The following is a 27,686-nucleotide window of genomic DNA, read 5'->3' on the forward strand; positions in this document are numbered from 1 at the left end:
AGAAATGGTGTGACCAAAGCCTCTAAAAGCAGGTGGGGGAGATGAGTAGGTGGGGGAACCGAGGCTGTGGGGGTGATGTGTGTTGTTGTCTGAGATGACCTTTAAGCCTTCCCAGGAAATAGCTGGGGGCAGCGGGGCTGGGAAGGGAAGGCAGGAAGGGACACTAGAGTAGTACAGCCGGTGATGTGCTCTTTCCATCTAGAACTTGGTAGAGTATTTTTTTTCTCAGAGTCTGGAAGGCTCAAGGCAGAAGGAATGGGGGCAGGGGGTGGGGTTGGAGGAGAGAAGCCTCCTGAGACTGGCTAAAACGTCAGCCCACACTGAGGATGGAACTCCTTGGCAGAGACCTGGGCCTGGCTTCCTACAATGGAAGCAAACCAGAGGATGCAGGATGAGCGCTAGGGCAGGATCTGCCCTGTGAAATAAAGACAGAGCTTCCTTCCTACCTAAGGACTGGCTCTGGCCCTCCACACAGCGAGAGGGCTGACTGCTCAGCAGAGCCAAGGCCAGGAGCCAAGGGCTGCAGAGACAGGAGGAAAGGTGACTAGGTAGGCCGAGACATGGCCCTTGAGGCAGGGGTTCCCTCAGTTTTTCTCTAGAAGCCAGGTCATAGGCCACAACTAGCCTCGTGCTGGAAACCCCCACACCCCTCTCTGCCCAGGAAGCAGGAGAAATCTGCAAAGGAGCAGGACTGGGGCAGCACCAGCCCCTATCCCAGGTGGCAAGGTGTCGGGACCTCTCCCCATCGGCTCTCCATCAGAATCTGGGGTCAGACCCCCATTTCCCAGGTCTCACTTCCATGCTTGCCCTGTGGCAAGGGAATTCCCTCCCCTGCCAACCACCTCACCACCCTCCCTCCACCAAGCTCTAGGGTAGATGTCCTTGGCTTTCTGTTTCTAGGGAGCCCAAGAGATAGGAGATGCTTCTCTATGTTTTAGAGATGGGGAAAAGAAGGTAGTGTGCAGTAAGTAAAGAGCACCTGGGCATCCCTGCAGAGAGAGCGCGGCTGGTCATCTGCCAAGCTCAGGACCTGAGTCCAGTGGGTGGTGGCAGTAGAAATGTGGCTGAGGAGAGGATGGAAGGAGTAGACACAGCACTGGGGAGGTCCCGGTGGCTGGGAGCGGCCACCTGTAGAGGGTCTGCTTGCTTCCAGGAGGCAAGAAGAGGGGTTCCCAGCCTGCTGCAGATGCCCCTGTAGGGTAGCTGTAACTCCCACAGGGCACCGGCCCCCGCTCTGAAATACAGTCACTTCCCGGCCTCTTACTCACCAAGAATCATAGGTTCCAAAAGCTAGTACACAGTATCTTCTAATGTTTCCTAATGTTCTAGACATTTGGAAAACAGACTCCTTTTTAGAAGTTGCCATGATTTTTTCTTGGCTTTTATTAGCATGTGTTAAAATCATATTATCCAAACACTACCAGAAGAACATGTATTGTTCTGCATAAAGTGCTTAAGGAAAAAAAAAATGCAACTTATTAAACTGGACATTCTTTTCTAGTTCATAAATTTTGGGTTACAATCAGGGCACAAAAGGAGAAACAGAGTGCAGTATTAGAGAGAGCGAGAAGCTTAGTGAAGGACTCGGGTGGAGACACAGACCACGCCCCATTCCTCCCACTTTCTTGCCGACTGAACACTGCACCTGCATAAAGCAGCAAACAGCTTTAATAAATACATTTTTCCTTCATTTAAATCAGAAAAGTTAATTATAGTAAAGCACTTTTTCTCTGACCATCTGTTTATAGCCACAGGCAAGATTTATCCACAGAGTTTAAGTGTGAAAGTGTTAGTTCATTGGGCTTTCAGCTTTCTAATGCTATCTGGGTTCAAGATTGTCTCAGCAATTCGTTATCGGTTTCTTTATATTTACCAACTCTATAGTGTTTTGTGTTGCAAATGCCAACCAAGGACATTTTCTCAGTACTAGAAATGTCAACGAGTGGACCTATGTAAGGCTTTATTCCCAATAAACTCGATTTTCTTTAAACTGGCATTCTCACATTAACACTCCGTTGGCCGCACAAAACCCAAGTCCCTGCTGTGACAGATTTTTAAATCGGTGGTGTTCTGAAAAAAAATAACAACTTGGCAATCTCTGTGTTTGAATCTTGGGTGGTCATGTTGAGAACAGGAAAAATTGCATTAAATACACTTAAAAACATTCATTTGCAATCAAACATATTTAAATCCTCCAAGGAAGGTGCAGGTTGGTGATGGGGTGGCTGCGGTGTGAGCAGCCCCATCAGGAGTGGCTGGGAGGCTTGGGGCTCTGTCAGTGGCACACACTCATGACAAGCGGCTGGGTCACAGACCTCGCTTCCGGGCCACAATGCCTCTGAACTTCTTTTAGCAAAGGGAAAAGGAAGGCTGGTTGTTCCTCCAAACAGTCAAGAGCAACCTCTGTTGAGTTCACCTTGAAGCTGACCCAGAAGCTGGAGCCAGGTGCCAAACTAAAGGCTGCAGCAGGGCGAAGTAGCACTCGCTGTCAGAGAATCCATCTTCCATCCGCTGGGGAGAGTCCCTTTCCCTCGCTCAAACTTCAGTGCTTTGGGCTTCATGCAGGACAAAATCTCAGCCACATCTCTTACTCAAATTTTGATCTCATTTTACAAAAGCACACTGAATAGCAGTCCTGAGTGACTAGTAGAATTAGCTGAGTATAGCTAAGAGAAAAACAGCTTTCTAAGCTATCCTGTTCTTTGCTTCTTTCTACAGGTGAGTCTGTAGAGCATTCTTTAGTTTCACAGTGATATATGCTGTTTCAGGAAGCACAAGGTGATCAGACTTTGTTTCCAGGAAGTGATGACCTACTTTAGTTTGAGCATAAGGTTCCACGACTGGCTCTATATCCTGCCAGATACCGCTACACCGATGACAGGATTTAGGGCAGTCGGGAGGCTCTTGGTGCCCAGTTCCTGCCAAGTGTAGCATGCCAGAGTCAGGGCTGGGCTTTCACTATCAGTAGCTATATTTCCCCCTGATGGTTCAAAAATCCTATTGTGAATTTGTTGCCTCACTCCACTCCACCCTGTCCATCTGACTTGGAAGCCTGAGAGCTTATTGAATTAGGCTGAAAAGAGGCTCTGTACCTGCTGATATTGACGGCAGTAAGATGCTAGCTTACTATTTTGCACAGCACCATATATCATGCCTGTTATTCAGGCCAACTACAGCCAACCTGTTTTCTTTTTTTGTTTTTTGTTTTTGTTTTTTTTTGTTTTTGTTTTTTATAAAGAAAATCTATGTAAGTTGAGGTTCAGAAATGCATATATTTTTTACTTACAAATATTCATCTGACCAAAATTCAACATAACCTTTATGGAACACTTAACAATTGTTTTGTTTTTAAAATAACATTTCATTCAAACTGTATATAATTCAGTAAAGTTTTTTATACAGCAAGCAATGCTTAAACCCTGGAAAATCTGTAGAAAAGAGATTTTCACACAAAATAAGAAAAGAAAAATTTGAGGTATCCCTCACACACACACATCCATTCATTCTGACCCACGTGCACACACACGCACACACACCTATGTGTGCAGAGACACATTCATCCTCACTCACAAAGTGGCTGCAGCATAGGCAAAAAATTGTAGGTCCAAAGGAAAATGATTGATTGTTCTAACAAAGAGTCCAGGTAGCTCAGAAAACAAAACAAAACAAAACACAATAGTCCTCTGAGGAAATTACTACCTCGAAAAAATGTTCTCAAGATGAATTTGAGATCTAAGCCTACCAAATTGCTTTTGCAAAACAGCTCCCTGCAGTCCAAGGTGACTTGTGCAAATAGAAGGAATCAAATGAGGCTAGTTCCTGTACTTCCTTTAACAAGGATGTGGGATGCTCGCAGGTGCCCAGGGTGCTCCCGTCACGCCAGGTACTGCTGCAGTGCCGTCTTTGCCCTGAAATCACAAAGTTCCTGTTAGCCATCATCTGAGAAGTGGAATGAAGGCAAAAGCCCTGTGGCTCAAAGATGGTAACGTGGAGTCTAAAAAGGTAGATCCCCAAAGGGAAGCGGGGTGAGCCCAGCTGGGCGACTACCATACGAGGCAGAGATGTGCGGTCAGTGGGTAACTTCAATCCCAGGCTGGCTGCATTCCTCTTCCTGAGGTTCTCTTAGAAAGGGCTGCTCTTGTCATTACACCTGTTGCAGCTCAGGGGCATTTTATACTTTTCCTTGGTCACTGGCATTTAGGTGTGACGTATCTGGAATTCTTTACTTTCTCCTATTGCCATGCAGGTTTTATCTAGTGCTCCAGGACACTGTGGGGGTACACTTAGGGTTCTGGGAAGCTAGGAGGAAAACTGACCCAGGGAAAGATATTCAGGGGCTGATTAGAAGGTGCCTGGGGGGCCTAGAGCTCATGACCCAATGCTGACTCATGGTTTCAAATGCCTTCAAATTGAGGAAGGAGGTTACAGTTTCATCTCATTCTTTTTGTCATGCCTGCTGGTATAGACCAGTGTGGGATGGCTGGAAAGAAGGCAGCGAGTTGGAGAGGAAGAGACATGATATGGGCAGTGGCCTCACCCATCCTGATCCTTGTTAAAGTGTCTTCCTTTGAGCTAGGACTGAGGTAGGCCTCCTTTACTACTGCAATCATGAACTTGGTAAAGTTTCTCAAGAGGCTACAATTGTGGGAATTACAAAGTCAGGTTTTAGCAATGGTCTCCCCCTTCTAAGTTATGGGAAAAAATGGCTAAAATGTTTAGTTACAATTAGCTGATGAAATTAAGCCAAGGTAGACTGGGCATGCAGTAAGCTCGACACAAATGGAGTGTCTGGTTAAGTAAAGGGACCTGCAGTTTTTAAGTGGAAACTAAGGGATGCTCTTACAATTACCTAAGACTCTATAAATATAGTAACTGCAAATAGTCCAATCCATCAAAATGGGAAGCCCTGTATACACCGTCTCCGAGTTACGAAACAGTTGGGTTCTACAAAGTCATTTTCCTACAGAAACAAGTTGATGAATGATGCCACAAGCCGCCCCTTAATGACCATCCACCTCACCTCACAATCCCAAGGCCCTTTGAGCCTGAGGTGGAAAGGGCTGGCTGACAATAGCTCCTCATCTCTAAGTGTTTGAAAGTCAAAGGATCACAAAGCCTTAAAGATAGAAGGACGCTGAGAGATGTCTGTGCCATGGTGGGAACGTCCACATGAGGGTTTTGACTAAAATTAGAACTGCCAATTCAGACTCCTTCTGAATCTTTCTCGGGGGCTGTCTATGTTTGTTATATTAGACCTTAGTGCGTACCTTATCATCTTTCTGCTATCTCTTAATATCTAAGAAGTCTTTCACAGATGTTTTAGAGGCAAGATCATGGTTCCTTAGATGGACTAGGTAAGGTAGCCCAGACCTTGATTTTTTTTTTCTTAGACCTTGATTCTTTCAAAGGGGTTTAAAAACTGCTGAAAACTTATGTGCCACACATATTTGGGAAACAGCATCAGACTGGTCTAAGCAATGTAGGCCAGGGCCAAAACCTATTGTACATCCTGCTGGTGAGGCCTCTTTTAGTGTTTCAGGTCATCCCAGAAATGATTTTAAGCAGAATTATTTTTGTTTCTAAACAAACCTGAGAAAAGAAAGCCCGGGAATGATCTGGCCCTCAGCCAGGAGAGACGGGCTGATAGCCTATCATCTGAGTCAGCAGCCATACTACTGCTGTGGAGGTGGGGGCAAGGGTGCTGGTCCTTAAAGTACCGCTCAAATCAAGGCTTCAACGGGTGCCTAACTTTGACTCGCCTTTGATGTGATACTCACCGAGCAGCAGCCTTGAGCTGCAGTTATTTGGGGATTTGTCTACTTTGACTCACAGGACGGCAAGCTTCAGGGAGGCAGGGGCCCCATCTGCTCTGTGTGCTCTAGAGTCTGGCACAGCCATTCACTTGAGGAGCAATTAGCAAGTGCCTTTTCCCTCGAGTGGAACAGACGAGCAAGCTGACAGCCACGACAGTGTGGTACATCCTATGGGTGTTATGGGAGGTCCTGGCAGACAGGGTCCCCTGACAAAGCATAGGGTGCAGAATGGATCAGGCAAGACCTTCTGGAGGAGGGGACAACCTGATAGGAGTTTTCAAGGACAAATGGCCACTGTCGGGGCATTCTCTTCCCTTGCTTTCAGGACACCTTCTGTCCTGGGTCTCTGTCTGCCTCACTGGTTGTTCTTTCGTTTCCTTTGCTGGATCTTTTTCCTTTTCCCCTAACTGTTCGAGGGCCCCACAGCATGGTTCTTATAGCCCTCCTACTGTCTTCCTCTCTCTTACTCTCCTTAGGTGACTTCATCCAGCTTCAGTGCTTTATATAGCATCCTACCCCAATTTTCTCAATTCTCCCTACCCCAACCCAAATTTCTCTTGTATTCCTCATTTTCTTGGTAAATGGCAACACCCTATTCTGTTGTTCAGGCTAAAACTCTAGGCATTTTCCTTTCCTCTCTTTAACATCTTACATTAAATCCATGAGCAAATCCTGTTGTCTCCATCTTTAGATTAAATCCTGAATCTGACCACTTCTCAATACTTCTACCACTACCATCCTCATCTCATCTCTTACCTACATGACAATAGCCTTGAACTGCTCTCCCTTCCCTGCTTGCCCAGGTGATTCTCTACGCAGCCACCAGAGTGATCTTGCACAAATTCAAGTCAGGTAAGGTCTCTTCTGCTCAAAACTCTCCAATGACTTTCTATCAAACTCTGATTAAAATCCAAAGTCCTTACTATGGCCTATAAGGCTTTTTGCTTGCTCCCTGCTGCCTCCCAGAGTCCACTTATTACCAGTCCAGCCCTCATTTATTTATCTGCAGTCCCACTGGTCTCCCTGCTGTTTCTTGAACATGTCAACCTCATTCCTGCCTCACAACCTTGTACTCACTGTCCCCTCCGTTAGAATACTATGCTTCTCAACATCTGCCAGGCAGACTATTTCATCCAGATCTTTGATCAAATGTCACATCCTCAGAGAGGACTTTACTGGCCCATCTATAGGAAAAGAAACTTTTTTATACTTCATTCCTTCACCTTGCTGTTTTTCTCATAGTACCTCTCACTACCTGCTATCATATTACATATTCATTTGTTTGTGGCGTCTTCTCTACTAGAATGTTAAGTTCCACAAAGGCAAGGACTTCATCGATTTTCTTCACCATTATTATCTCCAAGGCCTAAAACAGTACCCAGTAGAGGTTACTATTGAAAAAAATTCTCTGCCAAAGGAACGGGGAATTAGGCAGAGAGTGGACTGGGTAGCAAATCGGATGGAACAGAATGTGTAAACGCATGAAGATGTGATACTGTGACAGGGAAGGTGTGGCTGGAGTACAGGGCGGAGGGAGCACAGAGAATGAGAAAGGCAGAGCTAGGCCATGGAGCACTTGTGAGCGACGTCCAAGAGTGTGGAGAATGAACATGAGCGGCAGAGTGTATACAGCTAGGGAGAACATTTGCGGCTATTTTGAAGTTACACAGATCTCTGATTATGATTCTTGCTTCTCTGAGTATATTGTGAGGACAGCAAACCCTCAGTGGACACTGCTGTATTCCCAGCAGCCAGGCCAGGCTGACACAAGGCAGGTGCTCAATGAGGTTTTGAGGTAATGGATGTTTTTATTATTGGCCTTCCTTTCTATTTTAATGTCAAGAGAATGATTTCTGGATCCTCTCCAGATACCCACTAAGATGGACCAGGCTCATGTTAACTCCCAATAAGATGAGAATCTTTAAAAAATTTGCTGATTATTAGTTTATCTTACTCAAAATTCATACAGTGGCTCACAGTAAATGAAGGGAATTCAAGAATCTAAAGGATTTTAAGTTTGGCCATGTGAATTACTAAGCAAGCCAGACCCTTTCATAAAAGAATCCAACGTACCCCAAAGCAAGGCCCTTTTATTTTGATACTCACTTGTCACAAAGGTTTGAATCTGGTGACTGACTCAGTTTGTGTAGAATATCTACGATGCCCATGTCTCGTAATTTATCCTGGCGTTCTTGTGAACCTAAGAGATTAAAGCTAACAGGTTACTGGGAACACGACCCAGGCATCTGCTTTCCTTGATGTATAATCAACAATCTAGAGCCTTACCAGGGTCCTTTACTCCCCATCCTTCCATACCCCTGGTCCCCAGTGAAGTTGGATCCCCTCATGCTTGGATGCTCAAAAACTGGTCTCTCTGCTCCTTGACCCTCCTTCCTGTGTCCATCCTGGATTCTGCTGATCGAGTAATGTCTCCAAGGACTATAGCATCAAGGTCAGATTCTTCAGCCTGGCACAAGGCCCTCTGCCATCAGGCCCCATCTTCGTCTCTTTCTGGACATGTAAAGCCAGGCTCTTCCTAGTTCAAACAGGTCTTGTTTTCCCCCTTCTAATCTCTTTCACCCTGCTCTGACCTCCCAACACTTCCTGCAGTCTCGTGGTTAGCATGTGGCAGTTCCAACTTCGTACTGCACTGTCCTCCCTTCCAACTAGACTAGGACCTCCTTGAGGGCAGTTTTGTTTCCCTGGTGCTTGGTGTCTAGGCCTACATGTTGAATTCAATTTCTCTTCCTTCCACTCTGTTCTAGACATGGCTGCTGAGTAGAATACTCCTCCTGGAGTCTTTCCTCCCCATCAAGAGCCTGCAGTGACTCACTCATTCACTGACCTCCTCTATACCCAGTGAAGCAGAATCTCTTGGTGTATAGCCCAGAAATCTGCGTTTTAAAAAGTTCCCCAGGTGATTCTTATGCAACCAACAGCATTGAGACCCACTGTTCTTCCACATCTGTCTGCCACCTTGGCTGGACATTGGAATCACCTGGAGAATTAAAATACTTATGCCTATCATCTGCCCCCCCCCCCCACCCGATTAAATTGGTCTGGTGCAAAAATCCTCAGGTGACTCTAATATGCAGTCAAGGTGGAGAACCTCCAATCCACAGAGGCCACTTTCCAGACTGGCTGCTTCAGCACTCATGTATTTCTCCTTTCTCACCAATGCACCCACTTCTCCATTAAGCTTATCTGCCTGGGGTCCTTACATGTGCCTCCTCTGCACAGAAAGACCCATCTGCCCACCGCTCATCTTCTTCAAGTACCTCCCACCAACCTCCTCCTCAGCCTTCTCAAGGGCATGGACCCCACTCATTTCTCTAGGGCTCCTCCACCCCCATCCTCTGTAATCCGCTACAACGTTGATTCCAAGGTAGGGGCTCAGTGTTAGCTGTCCAGCTGACTCAGGCTAGTCCCATCAATTCTCATGCCAAGGTGACTCCGCTGGGTACTTGGAACCCACTGAATGAGGCCTGCACCTAGGATCTCAGGGGCACCTGCTGCTTTCCCTCCCGTAATTTTCTTCAGAACAAATCTCACCAATCTCTTACCTTCCTCTTCATTCCATATGAGGTTTGATATACAAAACATAGCGGCAAGCTGCAGTTTGACATGTGAATGACCCTATTTGATGCAGAAAAAGAAAAAAACAATATGGAAGTAATCTTACTTGATGTACTTTTTGTAACATACCACAAGCAATTCCAATAGGCTAAAAGTGTGAATTTGGGCTCTCAAACTGCAGTGGGTGAATGGGTTGGGCTTAAGACAACAGAGAATGGTAGGAAATCTGGTAAACTGGGGAGTGAAGAAGACTTGCCAAGAGACATTCACATTCAGATTTTAGAAACCCTCTGGTAAGCCAAACAAAACACCTCCAGGGCTCTATGGGTAGTTTACAATTTATCACTCTCTCTGTTTTTATCTACACTAGGAAACTTTCAGGTCTCCAGTGGTCAATAAATTGGATGAATGTGCCTTTTGTATTTGGCTACTGATGATCTAATTCAAATTACTTTTTTTTGTTTTAAAGTTTATTTTTGAGAGAGAAAGAGAGCATAAGCAGGGGAGGAGCAGAGAGAGAGAGGGAGGGAGAGAGAATCCCAAGTAGGCTCCACACTATCAGTGTGGAGCCGGATGTGGGGCGTGAACTCATCAACTGTGAGATCATGACCTGAGCCAAAATAAAGAGTTGGACACTCAACCACCTAAGCCACACAGGTGCCCCAAATACTCTTATTCCTAAGAGTACTACTCTTACTCTTAAGAGTAAGTAAATTACTCTTATTTGTGGGGGTGATGTCCCACAACACTTGATTGAGTCTTTACTTGCTTCATCTAATGTTTCTACTATTAAGGAGCTTCTTCATCTTCTGAAACACAATTCTTATTTTTCTTTACGTACTGAAAGTATAACCACTTTTGTTAAAGTTGGATCATTTACCCATATAGACTGCTTTCTCCTACATGACAGAGGACCCAATAGTAAAACAATCATTACAGATGATTTTCCTATTGATCAATTAAGAAAAAAGTCCCCAGTACATTTAAATAAAATGCATATCTGGAAAATACCAGTGGCATAATATACTCAACAGTTTTTGAAGGCAGACAGATTTATCTCATCATGTAGGGCTGTTACCTCAACAACGCAGAGACAGGAAGTGGATGTGGCTTTCTTCACTACAATTCTATGGCTGGTGATTCTTTTTCCTTTTTACCTGTGCAGACTTTTGAATTGTACTCTCTCTCTCTCTCTCTTTTTTTTAATGTTTGTTTTTGAGAAAGAGAGATCATGAATGGGGGAGGGGCAGAGAGAGAGAGAGGAAGACACAGAACCTGAAGCAGGCTCCAGTCTCTGAGCTGTCAGAACATAGCCCAGCACAGAGCTCGAACTCACAAATTATAAGATCACGATTTGAACTGAAGTCTGACACTTAACTGACTAAGCCACCCAGGCACCCCATACCTGCCAAGACTTTTAAAGAGATACCCAGTTCAGGTTCCACAAAGACAAAACATAATAAAACTTATCATCTGCTCCCACCTGAATGGGTATTTGTTGAATAAATGAAATTATATACTGTACAAAAATACATGTTTACGATGTATAAGTTCATTCATTCAATACATATTTCTTGAGGAAACAAATTGTGATGGAGGAAACTACAGGGTGAAGGGGTGGGAATCGAATTTAGGTGGAGAGCACAGAAGAGATCTCTTTGAAGGAGGCAAGATTTTTGTTTTAAACGTTTATTTTGAGAGGAGAAAGCACAGGTGCGTGTTGAGTGGAGGAGGGGCAGAGAAAGGGGGAGAGAGAATCCCAAGTAGGCTCTGAGCTGGGCTCAGTCCCATGAATTGTGAGATCATGACCCGAGCGGAAATCAAGAGTCCAATGCTCAGCTGACTGAGCCACCCAGGCACCCTACAGGAGGCAACGTTTAAGCAGAGACTTAAGGGATAGCAAGGTACAAGTTATGCCAAGAGCAAGGGCCTAGGGGCACCAAGAGGAAGGAAAAGTTCCTGAAAAGGTCTGAGGTAAGAAGGAGCTACAGAGCTTGTGCATACTGAGAAGGCAAAATGGGGCAACTTTCAGAGAAGTGGGCGTGGCTAAATTGTGGGCCCTTGTAGGCCAGAAAAAGGACTTCAGATTTCATTCTGAGTTGGGAGGAAGCTCCCAAAGGATTTAAGTAGTGGGTGGTGAAGATCTGACCTGGGCTGAAGGGAATGGAGTGACCGTGCAGAGGTGTCCAGGAGGCTATTATAGTCAACCAGGCATGAGATGCTATGGCTTGGCCCAGAGTGAGGGCAGTGGTGATAGAAAGAAGCAAAAAGAATCCAATTCTGCTTTGGGGGAACGACTGACAGGACCTGCTGAAAAACTGGATTAATGAGGTGAAAGAGCTGGAGAAATCAAGACTGGCTCCCAGGTTTGAACAGGGCAGAGCTACTGTACTGAGATGGGAAAGACCAGGAGAGAAGAAACTTAGGTTTAGGGGAGATATTTAAGAATTCATTTCTAGGGCATCTGGGTGGCTCAGCTGGTTGGGCATCAGGCTTCAGCTCAGGTCATGATCTCATGGTTTGTGCGTTCGAGCCCCACATCGGGCTCTGTGCTGACAGCTCAGAGCGTGGAGCCTGCTTCAGATTCTGTGTCTCCCTCTCTCTGCCCCTCCCTCGCTCACGCTCTCTCTCTCTAAAATAAGAGTATTTAAAAAAACCCCAATTTTTATTTTTTTTAATGTTTATTTTTTGAGAGAGAGAGAGACAGAGTGTGAGTCGGGGAGGGGCAGAGAGAGAGGGACACAGAATCCAAAGTAGGCTCCAGGCTCTGAGCTGTCAGTACAGACCCAGACACAGGGCTCGAACCCACAAACTGTGAGATGATGACCTGAGCCAATGTTGAATGCTTAGCCAACCAAATCACCCAGGTGCCCCAAGAATTCATCTTTAAACATCACCTTCAGGAAGCATCAGACAGGCACATGGAGATGTAGAGTAGGCAGGATATATGAGTCCAGAGTTCAGAAAACAAGTCTGGAGGTATATCCTCCATGTGACCCTCCTCTACCCCCTGTCCACATTAAGAAAAGAACTAGCGTTTGCAGAGCTGCAGGCACCATCAGGAAAGCTTGTTGTCATAGCTTTTGAAGGCCAGTAACCATTACTTTGTTTGTATTTTATATTGTTGGATAATATGGAAAATGTAAATACTATAAATGCCTATTCCATTTATCAAAACTAGACCAGAGCTCAGAAACCAAAAAAAGCATAGAGAGCATGGTAAAAGCCATGGGAGTGGATGAGATCCCCCTAAACCAGGGGTTTTCAACCACAGCTATACATAAGAACCACCTGGGGAACTTTCGAAAACCCTGATGCCCAGGCCACAACCCAGACCTATTAAATCAGAAGCTTGAAAGGAAAGGGACAAGGCTACAATCTTTGAAAGCTCCCTAGGAAATGCCACTGTGTAATGAAGACCACAGGTCTCAGGAGAGCATGTAGGAGAGAAAAGAAGAGTCCAGGGCTAAGCAAGGAGGGATACTGTCATGGAACACATAAGAAAAGAATGTTTCCAAGAGGAAATGGTCAGCTGTGTTGAAGGCTACTGTACGTGAGGTGAGATTAGGAGAGAAAACTTTGGATTTGGCAACATGGAGGTCATTGGTAACCTTAAGCAGAGCAGTTTTAGTTGAGCGATGAAGTAAAGGCCAGATGAAGTAGAGTGAATTTTAGAGGTGAAGAAGGAGTTAGCGTGCATAGAAGATACTTTTACAAAGATGGCTATGAACAGGTATACCTTGGTGGATATGGGAAATCAAGAAAAACTTTGAAAAGATTAGAGATACTATGTGGATCTGGTATTGGAAAGATAAGGGAATTCCTGGTTGAAGCATTACTGCTTCATTCAACAAATATTTACTGAGCACATACTAAAGGCCAGGCATCGTCCAAGGTGATAGATACGAAAATGTACACAAGACTGACCTAGTTCTTGCCTTCATGGAGCTTATGAGGGACACAAACACTTTATGTATCACTGTAATTCAGCTAAGTGCTCTGAAGGTAACAAAATGTAACCCACATGGATAAGAGCCCACAAGATGTGTCAGTTGAGCTCAGATCTGAGAGGTTAGAAGGCACACCAGAGTGCGAAGAAAAGTGTTCCAGGCAGAGCAGAGCCAGCATGTGCAAACGTCCCAAGGTAGGAAGGAACATGCATGGCCTTTTTAAGGAACAGAAGGAGGTCAGTGTAATGAACAAAGCAAAGAGGGAAATGAGAGGAGCTGGGGATATGGATGAGTCAGATCATGCAGGACTTCACAGGCCATCACAAGGTGGGTATGGATGTTATTCAAGGCGTTAACAGGGAGCCACTAAGGGATTCTGGCCTCTATTCTCATAATAGAACAGAAGGTGAAGTCATCACTATGAGTGATGAGGGAGAGAAAAGGTGAGGTTTAAAGAACAAGAAGGTAAGAACCCATTTTGCATGAGAGGTGTCAGCTTGCTGGAGAATCAGAGGGGTAGTAGACACTGCTGAGTACCCATGGTGGGGGTGGGGGAGGGTGGTTGTAAAATGTGAAATTAACATGAAACCAATCAGCCTGGTTCTATGCCTTTCTCTGCAGCTGTGGACTCTGACAGGCAGGCAAAGAGAAGACAGGTTCACCCACAGTTAGGGTTTTGTTAGGAGACACTGACAGAATGAAAAGACTGTCAGATTTTGGCAATGGGCAGTTTCTGCTGATGACAAGATCCACGGGATGGCTGTGGCAATAGGTGACCGACGTGTTTGGAAGTAGGTAGCAGATTGCGTTTGCAAGCAAACAGGTCAAAGAACAAGTGCCACAGGTGCTGGAGGCTTAAGAGCTCACACACATCAGACAGAAGCCTTGAGAGGTAAGACAGGGGTTTCGGGGCACTGAAGGAAATCCAAGAGCCCAAGTCCTCACTGAATAAGGAGGCAATCAGGAGACAACGAGGGTGGGGAGTGGGGTGATGGATGGGTGGTAATACTGCCAAACAGCACAAGCTTCAAGGCCTTCCAGTCTCTTTTTCTTCAGGATGAAAGAGAGCTCCTTAAATCTGTTACAGAGTAGTCTCTTCTTTTTTTTAATCTCTGCACCATTTGTTTTGCACTAACAATGCTATAGTCCCTGCCTTCTGATGAAGCTACCGTGGAGCAGTGAAAGGGACAAAGGCCTACCATGTAATACTTGATTTTCTGCAGGATGTCATCATTGGTCATAATGAGTTCTTTTGCTGTTGTCCCATCTGCTATGTTGGCTAGGATGCACAGTGTCTGGAAAAGAACAAAGGGCTGGTGATCAGGAAAGCTCTGCAGTCCCAGAGGCAAGCTCTCAAGAGCCCAGGCAATTTCCCACCTGAAGTACACAGACGCTCACAGGTCCCACTCTCATCTCTTCTCTCCTGACACCATCGCCAATGAAGTAACCACACCTAAGGAAAGTCTACCTTAGGCAAAAGAGAACCCAAATATCTCATTAGTTTCTTTTGGGGCATAAGCCATCACTGGGCAAAGGCAGCCATGTCTTATAGTTCATGCTCTCATATAAAACTGTTACCATTTTCTTGAAAATTTCATTCCTGAAACAAACTCCTATTGCTAACCCAATGAGGTTTCTTCAAAAAAGTGGTCTCTTTGGTGGCAGTGTCACAGGTGTTGCAACCTCCCTCCTGCCCGCCCACTCCAAGTGCTACCTGCTCCCAAGCCCATGACCTTCTGGGTGAGGGCCTGGATCCTGTCCACTAGACACGTGCATTTAGGACCTCTTGACTTTTAAAAACCTGGCTAGAGGAACAGAAAGGTAAGGAAAATGTGTGAAGGAGCTTAGTCCAGGTTGGCCTAACGAGACTGGAGGGAGCCTGTGCCAGCTGGCAGGTCACGGTAACCTGAGGATAATCACCACAATGGCAGTGGAGGAAGGGACTTTCTGTCAGCTGCTGGGAGTCTCACAGCCAGACCAGCAGGAGGCAAGGGTTAGGCAAAGGTGAGAGAACTGTGGAAAGGATACTGAGCCAGTCAGTGTCAGTATCTGCAATTCAACAAACACTTACTGAGCACCTACAATGTGCGTGCACTCTGCAGGGCATCAGGTAAGACAGGAATAACACACACTACCTGACTTTGAAGCCGTCACACAATTACATCTCACTGTGATGTGACAGAGGAAAAATGGAACCGAGAAAGCATGACATGCGCTTGCTTGATACTTCAACAGTCAGGGAAGGCTTCATGGAGGAAGTGACAGTGAGTCCTGGAGCACAGTGAAGAACCACTCAAACAAAGCGATGAGAAGTGCAAATAGGGTCTAAATTCAAATACTTTTCTCCAACTCTAACCTTTCTTCTGGCAGACTTAAGCTAATTAAGCTTGAAGATTACAGCTAATTGAGGAGACTGTTTTCTTACTATGGCCTAAAGCCTCAGCTATAAAGAGTGTGTGATCTTATTCTTCTTAGATTAGGGAGTGAGTCCTGAGGTTTGAAAAAAAAAAAAAAAAAAAAAGGAAAAAAAAGTTTGCCTCTGGGATACAAGACACATAGAAAATGCAATTTGTAATTCAAGGCTTGAGCAGGCACTGAGGTCTATTCCAGGGCACGAAAGCCATGACTGAGAGAATGTTGATATGCTCCAGAACTAAGTGAGAGATGCTCTGAGGAGGATGTCAGATTTCAAAGTGAGCTGGAACATGTGAGCCTGTCAACAATCTTGGCAGGCACAATACCCTTGAATTTCTTAGGACTGAGGGGACGGGAAGGGGATAAATAGGTTTGGACTCTTAACCATGGATCACAATTTAAAAGGCTTCATGACCTAGGTATTCCCAGGAAAAGGAGGGAATGACAAACACCTTTAGCCTTATCTAGGCAAGAACTACCTACCCCTCTCTTACCCACTAAGACAAATATAAGGGGGATTTCACGAAATATTTCTCAGAATAGACTAGTTCAGCAAGATAGGCAAGTGATTCCCCTTCTTGGAGTGCACGAATACACCCATGCATACTCAGGCTTGGACAGCATGGCAGAGTGAGCTACAGGTCTGTTTTGAAGCCCACACAACCCCCACTGTAACAGTCTTAAAAGGATCAATTAGTTCTTGGGCCCAACAATTTAACCTGGAAGCTAGGGAGCAGAGAGGAAAGCTACACAGATGTCCATGTGCACACGGCACACACACACACTCGTGTGAACAACGGGAGATTAATGATATGGAGCAGGGACTGGCAAATTACAGCCTGCCGGCCAAATCCAACCCACTCCCTGTTTGGCCAACAGAATGTTCTTGGAAAATAACCATGTCTACTTGCTTACATATTGTCTATAGCTGCTTTCAGGTTAGAACAGCACAGCTGACTGGATGACCTGCAAAACTTAAGATATCTACCCTGACCTTTGTAGAAAAAGTTTGCCAAAAAAAAAAAAAAAAAAAAAAAGTTTGCCAACCCCTGAAATAGAGAAAATAGAGGGGAAAAATCAATGAAATCAAAAGCTTCTTCTCTGAAAAGATCAATTAAGTTGATAAACCTTTAGCCAGACTGAACAGCAACAAAGGAATCACCAACTAAAAGAACAAAAGGGGAGACAAAATGCAAAGAATACTACAGACGTTAAAAAGATAAGAGAATATTATGAAATACTTTATGTTAATAAATTTGAAAAAGATGAAACGGACAAATTCTTGAAGGACGCAAAATACCAAAGCTCACTCAAGAAGAAATCGGTAACACGAATATTCCTCCTTCTGTAAAAGAAATAGAATTTAGCTAAACACGTTTCCACAAAAGAAATACCATGTTCCAGATGGCTTCACTGGTATATTCCACCAAAATTTAAGAAAGAAAGAATACTAATTCGTCACAAATTCCTTACAAAAACTGAAGAGGGAATGCCTTCACCTCATTCCCTGAGGCAAGCATTCCCCCAATAATCAAATATCAAGATTAACATCAGATAAAGACATCACAAGCTATACAGCATTATCTCTCGTGAATATAGATGTGAAGCATTTCTTACCAAATTTCAGTAAATTGAATCCAACAAAATATGTCAAGAATAAGACATAATGACATTTTAATATGGTGTACCTCTCCATTTATTTAGGTATTTAATTTTTTTCATTATCAGTGTTTTCAAGTTTTCAGCATAGAGATCCTGCACATATTTGGTGAGATTTATACATAAGTATATCATGGTTTCTGAGCTACTATAAATGGTACTGTTTTTAGAATTTCAAATTCTACTTGTTCACACCACTATATTAAAAATACAATAGCTTTTTGTAATCATCAAGGCAGTATGGTACTGGTACAAGAACAGACACTCAGATCAATGTAATAGAATAGAGAACCCAGAAATGGACCCACAAATATATGGGCAACTAATCTCTGACAAAGCAGGAAAGACTATCGAATGGAATAAAGACAGTCTCTTCACCAAGTGGTGCTGGGAAAACTGGACAGCGACATGCAGAAGAATGAACCTGGACCACTTCCTTACACCATACACAAAAATAAACTCAAAGTGGATGAAAGACCTCAATGTAAGACAGGAAGCCATCAAAATCCTCCAGGAGAAAGCAGGCAAAAACCTCTTTCATCTTGCCCGCAGCAATTTCTTACTCAACACGTCTCTGGAGGCAAGGGAAACAAAAGCAAAAATGAACTACTGGGACCTCATCAAAATAAAAAGCTTCTGCACAGCGAAGCAAACAATCAGCTAAACTAAAAGGCAGCCAACTGAATGGGAGAAGATATTCGCAAATGACATATCAGATAAAGGGTTAGTATCCAAAATCTACAAAGAACTTATCAAACTCAACACCCAAAAAACAAATAATCCAGTGAAGATATGGGCAAAAGACATGAATAGACACTTCTCCAAAGAAGACATCCAGATGGCCAACAGACACATGAAAAAATGCTCCACATCACTCATCATCAGGGAAATACAAATCAAAACCACAATGAGATACCACCTCACACCTGTCAGAATGCCTAACATTAACAACTCAGGCAACAAAAGATGTTGGCGAGGATGCAGAGAAAGAGGATCTCTTTTGCGTTGTTGGTGGGAATGCAAGCTGGTGCAGCCACTCTGGAAAACAGTAGGGAGGTTTCTCAAAAAACTAAAAATAGAACTACACATGTACCCCCATGCTTATAGCAGCACTATCAACAATAGTCAAATTATGGAAAGAGCCCAAATGTCCATCGATGGATGAATGGATAAAGAAGATGTGGTATGTGTACACACACACACACACACACACACACACACACACACACACACACGAGTATTACTCGGCAATCAAAAAGAATGAAATTTTGCCATTTGCAACTACGTGGATAGAACTGGAGGGTATTATGCTAAGCAAAATTAGAGAAAGACAAATATCATATGACTTTACTCATATGAGGACTTTAAGAGACAAAACAGATGAACATAAGGGAAGGTAAACAAAAATAATATAAAAACAGGGAGGGGGACAAAACAAAAGAGACTCATAAATATGGAGAACAAACTGAGGGTTGTTGGAGGGGTTGTGGGAGGGGGGATGGGCTAAATGGGTAAGGGGCATTAAGGAATCTACTCCCGAAATCATTGTTTCACTATATGCTAACTAATTTGGATGTAAATTTTAAAAAGTAAAAAAATAAAATTAAAAAAAATACAATAGCTTTCTCTATCTCGTAGCCTTGGCTAATTCATTGATTAGTTCTAACTTTTTTTGATGAGTCCATGGCATTTTCTATCAAGGCATTCATGTTGTCTGGGAATAGTCATTTCTTCCTTTCCAATCTACATGCCTTTTATTTCTTTTTCTTGCCTTATTGCACTTGTTAGCAACTCCAGAGGCTGCTGAATAAGACTGGGAAGAATGGATGTACTTGTCTTGCTCCCAATAGAAGGACAGTGATAGATATGCTCACTATCTTGATTGTGGTGACCACTTCATGGTATATACCTATGTCAACATATCACGGTATACACTTCAAATATATGTAGCTTATTATATGTCAATATACCTCAAGAAAGAAAAAGACATTATCAGATAATGTCGGAGAAGAATTAAACTTCCAGCTAACAACCAGACAGTTTAAGCCTCCCATCATCACCTACCCACTCCCAGACCATCACCAAGATATATATGAAGAGTATAATTTGAGTCCTGACAGAACACATTACTGTTATTGGTCTTTTTTTTTGGCCCTCATCCAAATCTTGCCTCAACTTTTTGCCTTGCTACACTTTTAAAGTTAAAGGAATTCTATCTAGGTGAGGCGTTTTTATAGACAAAATGGACACCTATGCTCTTCAGGTAAATATTTTGAACAATGCATCTTCTTCATTGTTGTGTTCAATAGATCACATACAACCTAATTTCAGTGATGCCTATGAGATTAGTTTTTCTGTGTTAAATTTTTATCAATAAACATAGTTGTTTATTATTGAATTTTAAGAGAAATCAGCTACCATGTCCATCTTAAAATCACTTTGTCAAATATTTTTGCCTTTTTTGCTCACAAATTCAATCACAGCCCCCACATTCTACCACTTTTACTTCCTGGACTGTTCTGAAGCCTGAGGAATTACTCTCACTCAGGAACACAGAGAATGCGGAGCATTGGCCCTGCACTTAGACTCTAGGTTCAACTCTCCACTGATGACCTTGGGCAGGTTTCCTCCACGCATGAAAGTGTACAGCTCAATGAATTTTGAAAGTGAACACACCATGTAGCCAACATCTATGTCAGAGAGTTGAACATTACCATTGCCTCAGATCTTGTATTAGAAATTTAAGTTTGTAGGTGACCTTTCTTTTTATGACAAAACATATACTATGTTAAAGATCCTATAATAAATCCCAGGAAATACAGAAAAGTAATTCCCAAACTGTCCCCTGATGAATGCAGGGTCTCTGTATTTTTATGCCTACCCTAAACCTGCCGTACTGAAACAAAACAGAAAGTAGAAGTATGGGATAGGAATAAAGAACAAGGATGTATTAGAGTTAAAAAAATGAAAAACGACTCCACCATAAGGGATTATTTTATCAGGGTGTTACAGGAGTTTCAGTTCAGTGCATGGTGGATATAGAAAGCTGGAAATGATGAGTCCTGGAGAGTGGATTCACTCTGGGATGATCAAAGGTGATATCCCTATATATACAGGACAGTGTGCACAGTGCATGACACAGAGGGTGAAACTACAGACTCTGGTAATGTTATCTTCTATTCTGGGAGGAGGAATTCTTGAAGACAGTTTCAGGGGTGATGGAGGATCTTTCTTCTCAAATCTTTCTGGTCTCTACAGCACCTCTGATCTCAGCAATCTATCTTTCACAGATCTGAATATTCAGGAGACTCCTAATGAGGATCCTTCTTGATATTCACACGTAGAAGATTTTCCTCAGGGGAAAATAAAAGGGGGTGGGGGGGACACGTACCTGCTCTTTGACCTCAATGTTATGCTCTCCTTCCAGAATAAGGGTGACGGCTTGCATAATTTGCTTCCCATGTGTACTCATTATTTTATCTATATGCTGCAAAATAATGGAAAACCCATAATTATTATCTGGGGAACAGAGAAAAACACCATAGAAAAGAACAGAAAGCTTCTCAAAGTTAAACAATATAATACATAACTGCTTGAAAGAGAACTGCATATAGAACTAGATACCAATGGATAGTGTTTATCATAGTATAAAACTGCATTTTGCCTTCTCTCTCTCCCCCTCTCTCTATACGTGTACACATATACATATAGAGATATACATTGGGGCGCCTGGGTGGCGCAGTCGGTTAAGAGTCCGACTTCAGCCAGGTCACGATCTCGCGGTCCGTGAGTTCGAGCCCCGCGTCAGGCTCTGGGCTGATGGCTCGGAGCCTGGAGCCTGTTTCCGATTCTGTGTCTCCCTCTCTCTCTGCCCCTCCCCCATTCATGCTCTGTCTCTCTCTGTCCCAAAAATAAATAAAAAACATTGAAAAAAAAAAAAAATTTTTTTAGAGATATACATTATGTACACACACATACATATATATTTTACATTTTTCTGGATGACTTGAAGATAAAGAGAACACAGACTTGGCCTGATAGAATACAGGACTGCAATCACTGGGGATCCTCAAGCCCAAAGATATTAAAGAAAAAGGAATTTTAAAAATGTATGGGTAAGGGGGAGAAGCCAGAGACATGGAAAATATGGCACAGATTTACTAACACCCTGGCGCACAAATGTGCGAATAAGGCTCAGGAAACAAGTGAGACACAAAGGAACCACCATGGTTCATCTACCTGAATGTCACTGACACTGTTGTTCATGGAACATTAGAGAATAAGGAGAGGGACCCCACGAGGCTCAGCCTCTCCTGCTTTGACATATACCCACTATTCCCCATGCTGACATCTTCAGAGGTCAATCCAGTAAATGTTGGCAGGGTGAGGAGCTATCTATGGAATAGCACTGAGAAGGATTCTTTAAAGGGAAAGAAGCAGAGGCCCCAGAGGTAAGTGATTTAGGCAGATGAGAAAACCCACTCTGGCCAGCAAACCAAGTAAGAATAAAGTGACATATTAAGGCCGGCTCACATCTAGCATGGAGTAAGGAGAGGGAGACAGGACAGGCAGTGGAGGAGTGGAGGGTCAGGTGGCTATATGGTAAAGCAGCTCCCAGAACACCTATGCAAGTGATATTGATACTAACTTCAAACTTCTTTGGAAAGGGGCAGCATTTGAATCACTTCTGGGCAGATATCGATGGGAACAGTGAGGGTGGGCAACGTTTCGCACTGCATATGCAGGGGTAGTTCATCTGGAAACCTGGATGATTTTACTTACAGGCCGAGTAGAGAGGAGATTTCTAAGAAGTCCCAATGTCTTCATCAGCACATTCAAATCTGAATCTGATAATAACCGGAATAGCTGTTCAGTACTCAAGCTTCGTAAAATATCTGCTTTTATTTTTTGTTCAGCCTGAAATGCCATATTCTGAAAGGATTAAAGAAGTTTCAAGAATCATGCATAATTTGCTTTATTATATTTTAATAGTAACTCTGATAATTTTCAAAGTAAAAATAAAAGCTGCAGACATCCTTAAATTTAAGTCACATTATGTTTCTGAATCCTGTTAATCACTTATTAATTATATCAAGAGAAAGATAACTATAACTCCTATATACCCTCCTGTATAAGGAATATGACCACTTCCTGATATGGGCATTTGAGTGTCTTAAGATTTGTCAAATAAATACAAAATCTACTGTTAGTTTTAAAAAATTATTCAATTTACTTAGACTAAAAAAGGAAAAAAACCCAAACAAAAAACCAGTTCACCCATTTCTCCCACCACTGCCTCTGGCAACCACCAATCTATTATCTGTATCTATGAGCTTGATTAATTTTGTTTTTTTTTAATTTTTATTTTTTAAATTTATTTTTGAGAGAGAGAGTGCAAGTAGGGAAGGGGCAGAGAGAGGGGGACAGAGGGTCTGAAGTGGGCTCTGCACTAACAGCAGAGAGAGCTTGATGTGAGGCTTAAACTCACGAACTGTGAGATCATGACCTGAGCCCAAGTCAGATTCTCAACTGACTGAGCCACCCAGGCACCCCTGAGCTTGGTTACTTTCGAGAAATCTTTCTGGTTATCAAATTGCCTTCTGTGCACTTCAATAACAAAATTACTGCTAATGACTGTACTGTGCCACCCATTTTGAGAATAACTAAAAAGGACTTCCATATTATGGGTTCAAGTTAGTAGTGGATTTTGTTAACTTTACCAGCACTGAAACACCTAGTATATTCACAGTACTATGCTAGGGTTGATATGGCTGGGCTATATTATATAGGAAGCTCTTCAAGGGGTAGGAGGTGAACCCAAATTACTAGCAACTCCAGATGGCTGGTGTCTATTTTGCTCCTTTTTCTCCTTCCTGCACAAATTATGGCTTACCCCAGCTTAACCTGAAGCTATAAAAACATCTGAAGAAAATAAAAACACAGCAAATTCCAAATAACTTGTAAATCAACTTCTGGTACAAAAATCTCTTGTAAACTACAGACTTATTATAATACGTGGTTACTGCCCTACAGGAACTTATTTTTAATTAAGGACCTAAGACATGCGAAAGATGAAGTTACCTAATGACACAAGGTGGCATGGCAGAGTAAAAAGAGTACTGGGCTGTGTCACAAAGACCCAAGCCAGGGGCGCCTAGGTGGCTCAATCAGTTAAGCAACTGACTTCAACTCAGGTCATGATTTCACGGTTCGTGAGTTGAGCCTTGCATCAGACTCTGTGCCGACAGCTCAGAGCCTGGAGCCTGCTTTGGAATCTGCGTCTCACTCTCTCTCTGACCCTCCCCTGCTCACACTCTGTCTCTCCAAAAAAAAAAAAAAAAAACTCAAGCCAAAGATGATTCCAGGATTTGATATTTGGTGGGCAGAGAAGAAAGCAGCAGCTGGTTATACGGTGACTAAGGAGAATAAGATAGTTAATATGGATGAGGAATGGGATAAGTTCAATTTTCAATAATAAATTGTACATGTCAGGGAGGCCACAAATGAAGTCTCACAGGCCATTTAAGTGATAGACCTGGGAAACAAGGGACAATTTTGTTTGGGTATATATATTTCAAAGTAACTTCTATTAGGGGGCGGTGAAACCATGAGAGTAGGTGAAGTCCCTGAAACTCAAGTGTAAAGGGAATTGGAACCTGGGTACTGAAACTGGGGAAACATTCCCTGAGAAGGAGGTTAAAAAGGTGGCTGGGAAGAAAGTGAGGTTTTTTTAAAAAAAAAAAAAAAAAAAAAAGCTAACTCCTGGGAAAGTCTCAAGAAAGAGAAGTGCTAACAGGTGATGCAAAGTTTAAGAGAAAAATACCCGAAACTATTGGATTCGGTGTTTGCTTAGAAGATGATTATTTCTATCACAAAGTTTGTCTGAAAAAACAGCAGATATACATGGAACAGGAAGAAGAATATGAGTCTGAAACAGGTTCAGAACCTTTTGTCATCACTTATTACTTGTGACAACCTGGATGATTCATTTACCCTCCAAGTCCCAGTTTCCCAATTATAAAGTGGATATAAACCAATATAACTCAAAACAAGAATTAGAGATAAAACACAGTGCTTAGTGTCTGATGCATAGTAACTAAATTGTAAGTACTATAATTATATTTGAAGAAATCCGTGTAGGATTTTCATTTTCAATTTCAACAAATTTTATTTTAATAAATCTTAAGGAAAAATGGTTATTGACTTCATAGTTACAAAGTTTTATAATTTAGATTATCACAAATTATTTACTAGAAGTTAAGAAATTATTCAGCACTTATGCATTGTTCTGTTACACTGGGCAAGTTACTTAATCACTCTGTGCTTGAGTTTACTTGTCTGTGAAATATGAATACTCCTAGCTTATTTCAGAGTTGTTATAAAGAGCAAAGGAGACATGAAAGGGCTTTGTAAAGCAGGTAGCTTAAGGCAGGTATCAATATATTCATGGTAAGGAAAATTGGCTTTCTCCATGTTTGATGTCCAGTTTCAACATGTATCCACTTTCCTTAATAATAAAATGGGAGAACTGTGGCACCCAGTGGACGTGCAACTTACTTATATTCAAATCTGAAAGTTGACTACTCAGTCTTCCAGGTCCTCGGTCATTAGAAAACTGGGCCAAAATAACCTTTTTTAAAAAGCAGATTGCAGACATTTCAAATTACACATTCTTTAGTTTTTACTTTGATAACAGCTCCATTCTCTTTGTAAATGACGACGTATATAAAAGAACGAAACGTACCATTAAAGCCCAAATTCCATTCACTCGCAAAGCGGGATTTTCACTTTGGGTTAATCCACAAAGTAGTTCCACAGCTCCGGATTCTAAAATTGGCTATGATTGGAAAGGAAAAATGCACAGTTTTAAAGTCAGGTTTGCGACTGAATGTGTATAGACCCTGGCACTCTGTCTTTGGTTTCTTTCCTACTCTCACCCAACTCCAAGCGACTTTCACAAGGATACAAAAATTACCTTGAGAAGGGTAAGAGAAGAACAGTTCTTCTCTTAATAATTCCAACACTAAAAATAGTCCCAGTCATTTCTCTTTTCTATGTAGTTCTGAAAGACTCCGGAGTTGTCTTAATTTCTGTACATTCCACACATGACCTTATGATTCCACTATCTAATTCCACATTCTCATGCTCACCGTCATTTGAGATGCTCACTCCCTGCCTGCTGCACACGTGTATCCCACGTGTTCTTTACCTGCTGGGACTATGACAACATGGTGGCTTAGACGGAACTTACATAACCAAACTCTTCTTTCCAGATTGTCAATGTTATTCCAAACATGCCGCAGAACCCATCTTTTAGAACTACTGTCAGGACTACCTATGAATGGTACAAACAAAACTGCCGCATACTTTTATAATCATACCACGTTTTACATTTAACATAGCATACTTTATTACTTCAGATCCTTGGCTGAAAACAGGTTTAATAATTTCTAAAAAAAAAAAAATTCACACCTTAGAGGAAAGATCTGTCACCAAAGAATGCTTAAAAGGCTACCTTTCAAGTGGGTTCCAGAACTGTCTTAAGCAATCCAGACTTACACAGGGGAAAAAAAGGGCAGTGCTTTTCAAAAATTTTTGGAAAAGGGTACACATTCCTCCACTTGTACAAATTGGTTTTGTTCTTTTTGAAACCTTTTTTGAGTATGGTAGACACAAAATATTACATTGTTTCAGTTGTACAACAGTGATTCAACAAGTTTATATATACATCATGCTATGTGTACAGCCCATCACCATATAATGCTATTACAATACCTGTCACTCCTGAGACTCGTTCCACAACTACAAGCCTGTGTCTCCCAATTCCCTTTCATCCATTTTGCCCGTCTCCCCACCTCCTGTTTTGTTTTTTATTTGGAAGTAACTTCAAACTCATAAAGCAGCAAGAATAGTATAAGGTACTTCCACTTATTCTTTTCCCAGATTCAACAATTTTTAACATTTTGCTGTATTTGCTGTATCATTATCTCTCTCCTTCTGTATGCCCATATCCACATTTACCTTTTTCCGAACAATTTGAAAGTAGAGCATATACCCCTCATACTTCAGTATGTATTTCCTAAGTACAAAGATGTTCTCTTAGATAACTACAGAGCAGTTACCAAATTCAGAGAAATTAACGTTAAAACAATACTTTTATCAAATCTATAGTCCGTGTGTCAATTTTGTCAAGTAGCCTAATAAATGCTTTTATAGCATTTCCTTCCCTTGCAGTTCAGGGTCCAGTTTATTTTTAATATTAAAAAAATGGGGGCACCTGAGAGGCTCAGTCGTTAAGTGTTAACTCTTGATTTTGGCTCAGGTCATGACCTCACAGTTCCTAAGTTCGTGCCCTGTTTCACAGTGATAGGGCAGAGCCTGAATGGGATTCCCTCGCTCCATCTTTCTCTGCCCCTCCCCCGCTTGTGCACATGTGCATGCACGCTCCTTTTCTCAAAATAAACTTAAAAATTTTCTTTAATTAAAAAAAAAAAAAATCAATCACATTAATGATCCTGTGCCTGAGCTCATCTACCTCACTTCTAACCAGACCCTGACTATATATTTGGAAAGTAGATCTGAGGCAACAGAAGAGCTGTTTGGGATGATAAATGGTATTGTACTGACTGCAATCAGATCATCATCATGCCAAGAACCCCAGGACCAGGGCAGAGAAAAACAGATGGAAACTATGGCATCCTGTCTAGACTTTCTCTTCCTTCAGAATAACTCCCAGTCTCTCCCCGTTTGTTCCAAGATTTCTGCTGGCTGAATAACTGTCTCTGAACCTCCACCTTGTTACTAAATGCCTTCCTAATTATAGTCAAAAGCCTACAGGTGTTGCAATGCCAAAAAGAAACTCAACAAAAATGGAACTACTAAATAAAGGGTAGTGGCTAACCCTTGGCTCGCAACTGGGCAGACCAGAGATATTTTCACATAATAAAACTAACTTTATAAGTCTCCTTCCCTCCTTTATTAAAGCTTATTGTAGTTTTCCCTAGTCTAAAAACAATACATACACATGTAATTTGTAAAACGTATAAAAGGGAAAAATATTCCCACTTGCAATCCCTCCCCAAACAACTACCATTAACATTAAACATTAAAAAGATGATTTTCCAATGGCAGCAGTTATTATTTCCTTGAAACGATTTCCAATCCTGGTTTATAAAATTGAGTCTTCATTTATTCTTTAGTATATACAGTTTGAAAATAGTCTATTACTTTTGTAATTATTCCTTACATTTGCAGTTGTGGGCAGTTTAGGTTA

General features: G+C 42.4%; 1 protein-coding gene across 3 annotated transcripts in view; it reads right to left on the reverse strand.

Moving 5' to 3' along the window:
• Positions 1-3,184: 3,184 nt before the first annotated feature.
• The window catches only part of ARMC8 (armadillo repeat containing 8), a 106,292-nt gene continuing 81,790 nt past the window's right edge, over positions 3,185-27,686 (reverse strand). For all 3 annotated transcript variants that reach the window (XM_078432309.2, XM_078432310.2, XM_078432308.2), the window contains 7 exons: positions 25,158-25,250; positions 22,196-22,345; positions 20,805-20,900; positions 14,539-14,634; positions 9,377-9,449; positions 7,920-8,013; positions 3,185-3,908 (listed from right to left, as the gene is read on the reverse strand). In XM_078432309.2, coding sequence (XP_078288435.1) covers positions 3,875-3,908; positions 7,920-8,013; positions 9,377-9,449; positions 14,539-14,634; positions 20,805-20,900; positions 22,196-22,345; positions 25,158-25,250 — 636 coding nt within the window. In that variant the 3' untranslated portion in view covers positions 3,185-3,874. The remainder of the gene's footprint in view (positions 3,909-7,919; positions 8,014-9,376; positions 9,450-14,538; positions 14,635-20,804; positions 20,901-22,195; positions 22,346-25,157; positions 25,251-27,686) is intronic.

Source organism: Panthera onca, chromosome C2 (genome assembly GCF_046562875.1).
Source record: "Panthera onca isolate mPanOnc1 chromosome C2, mPanOnc1 haplotype 2, whole genome shotgun sequence".
NCBI lineage: Eukaryota > Metazoa > Chordata > Mammalia > Carnivora > Felidae > Panthera > Panthera onca.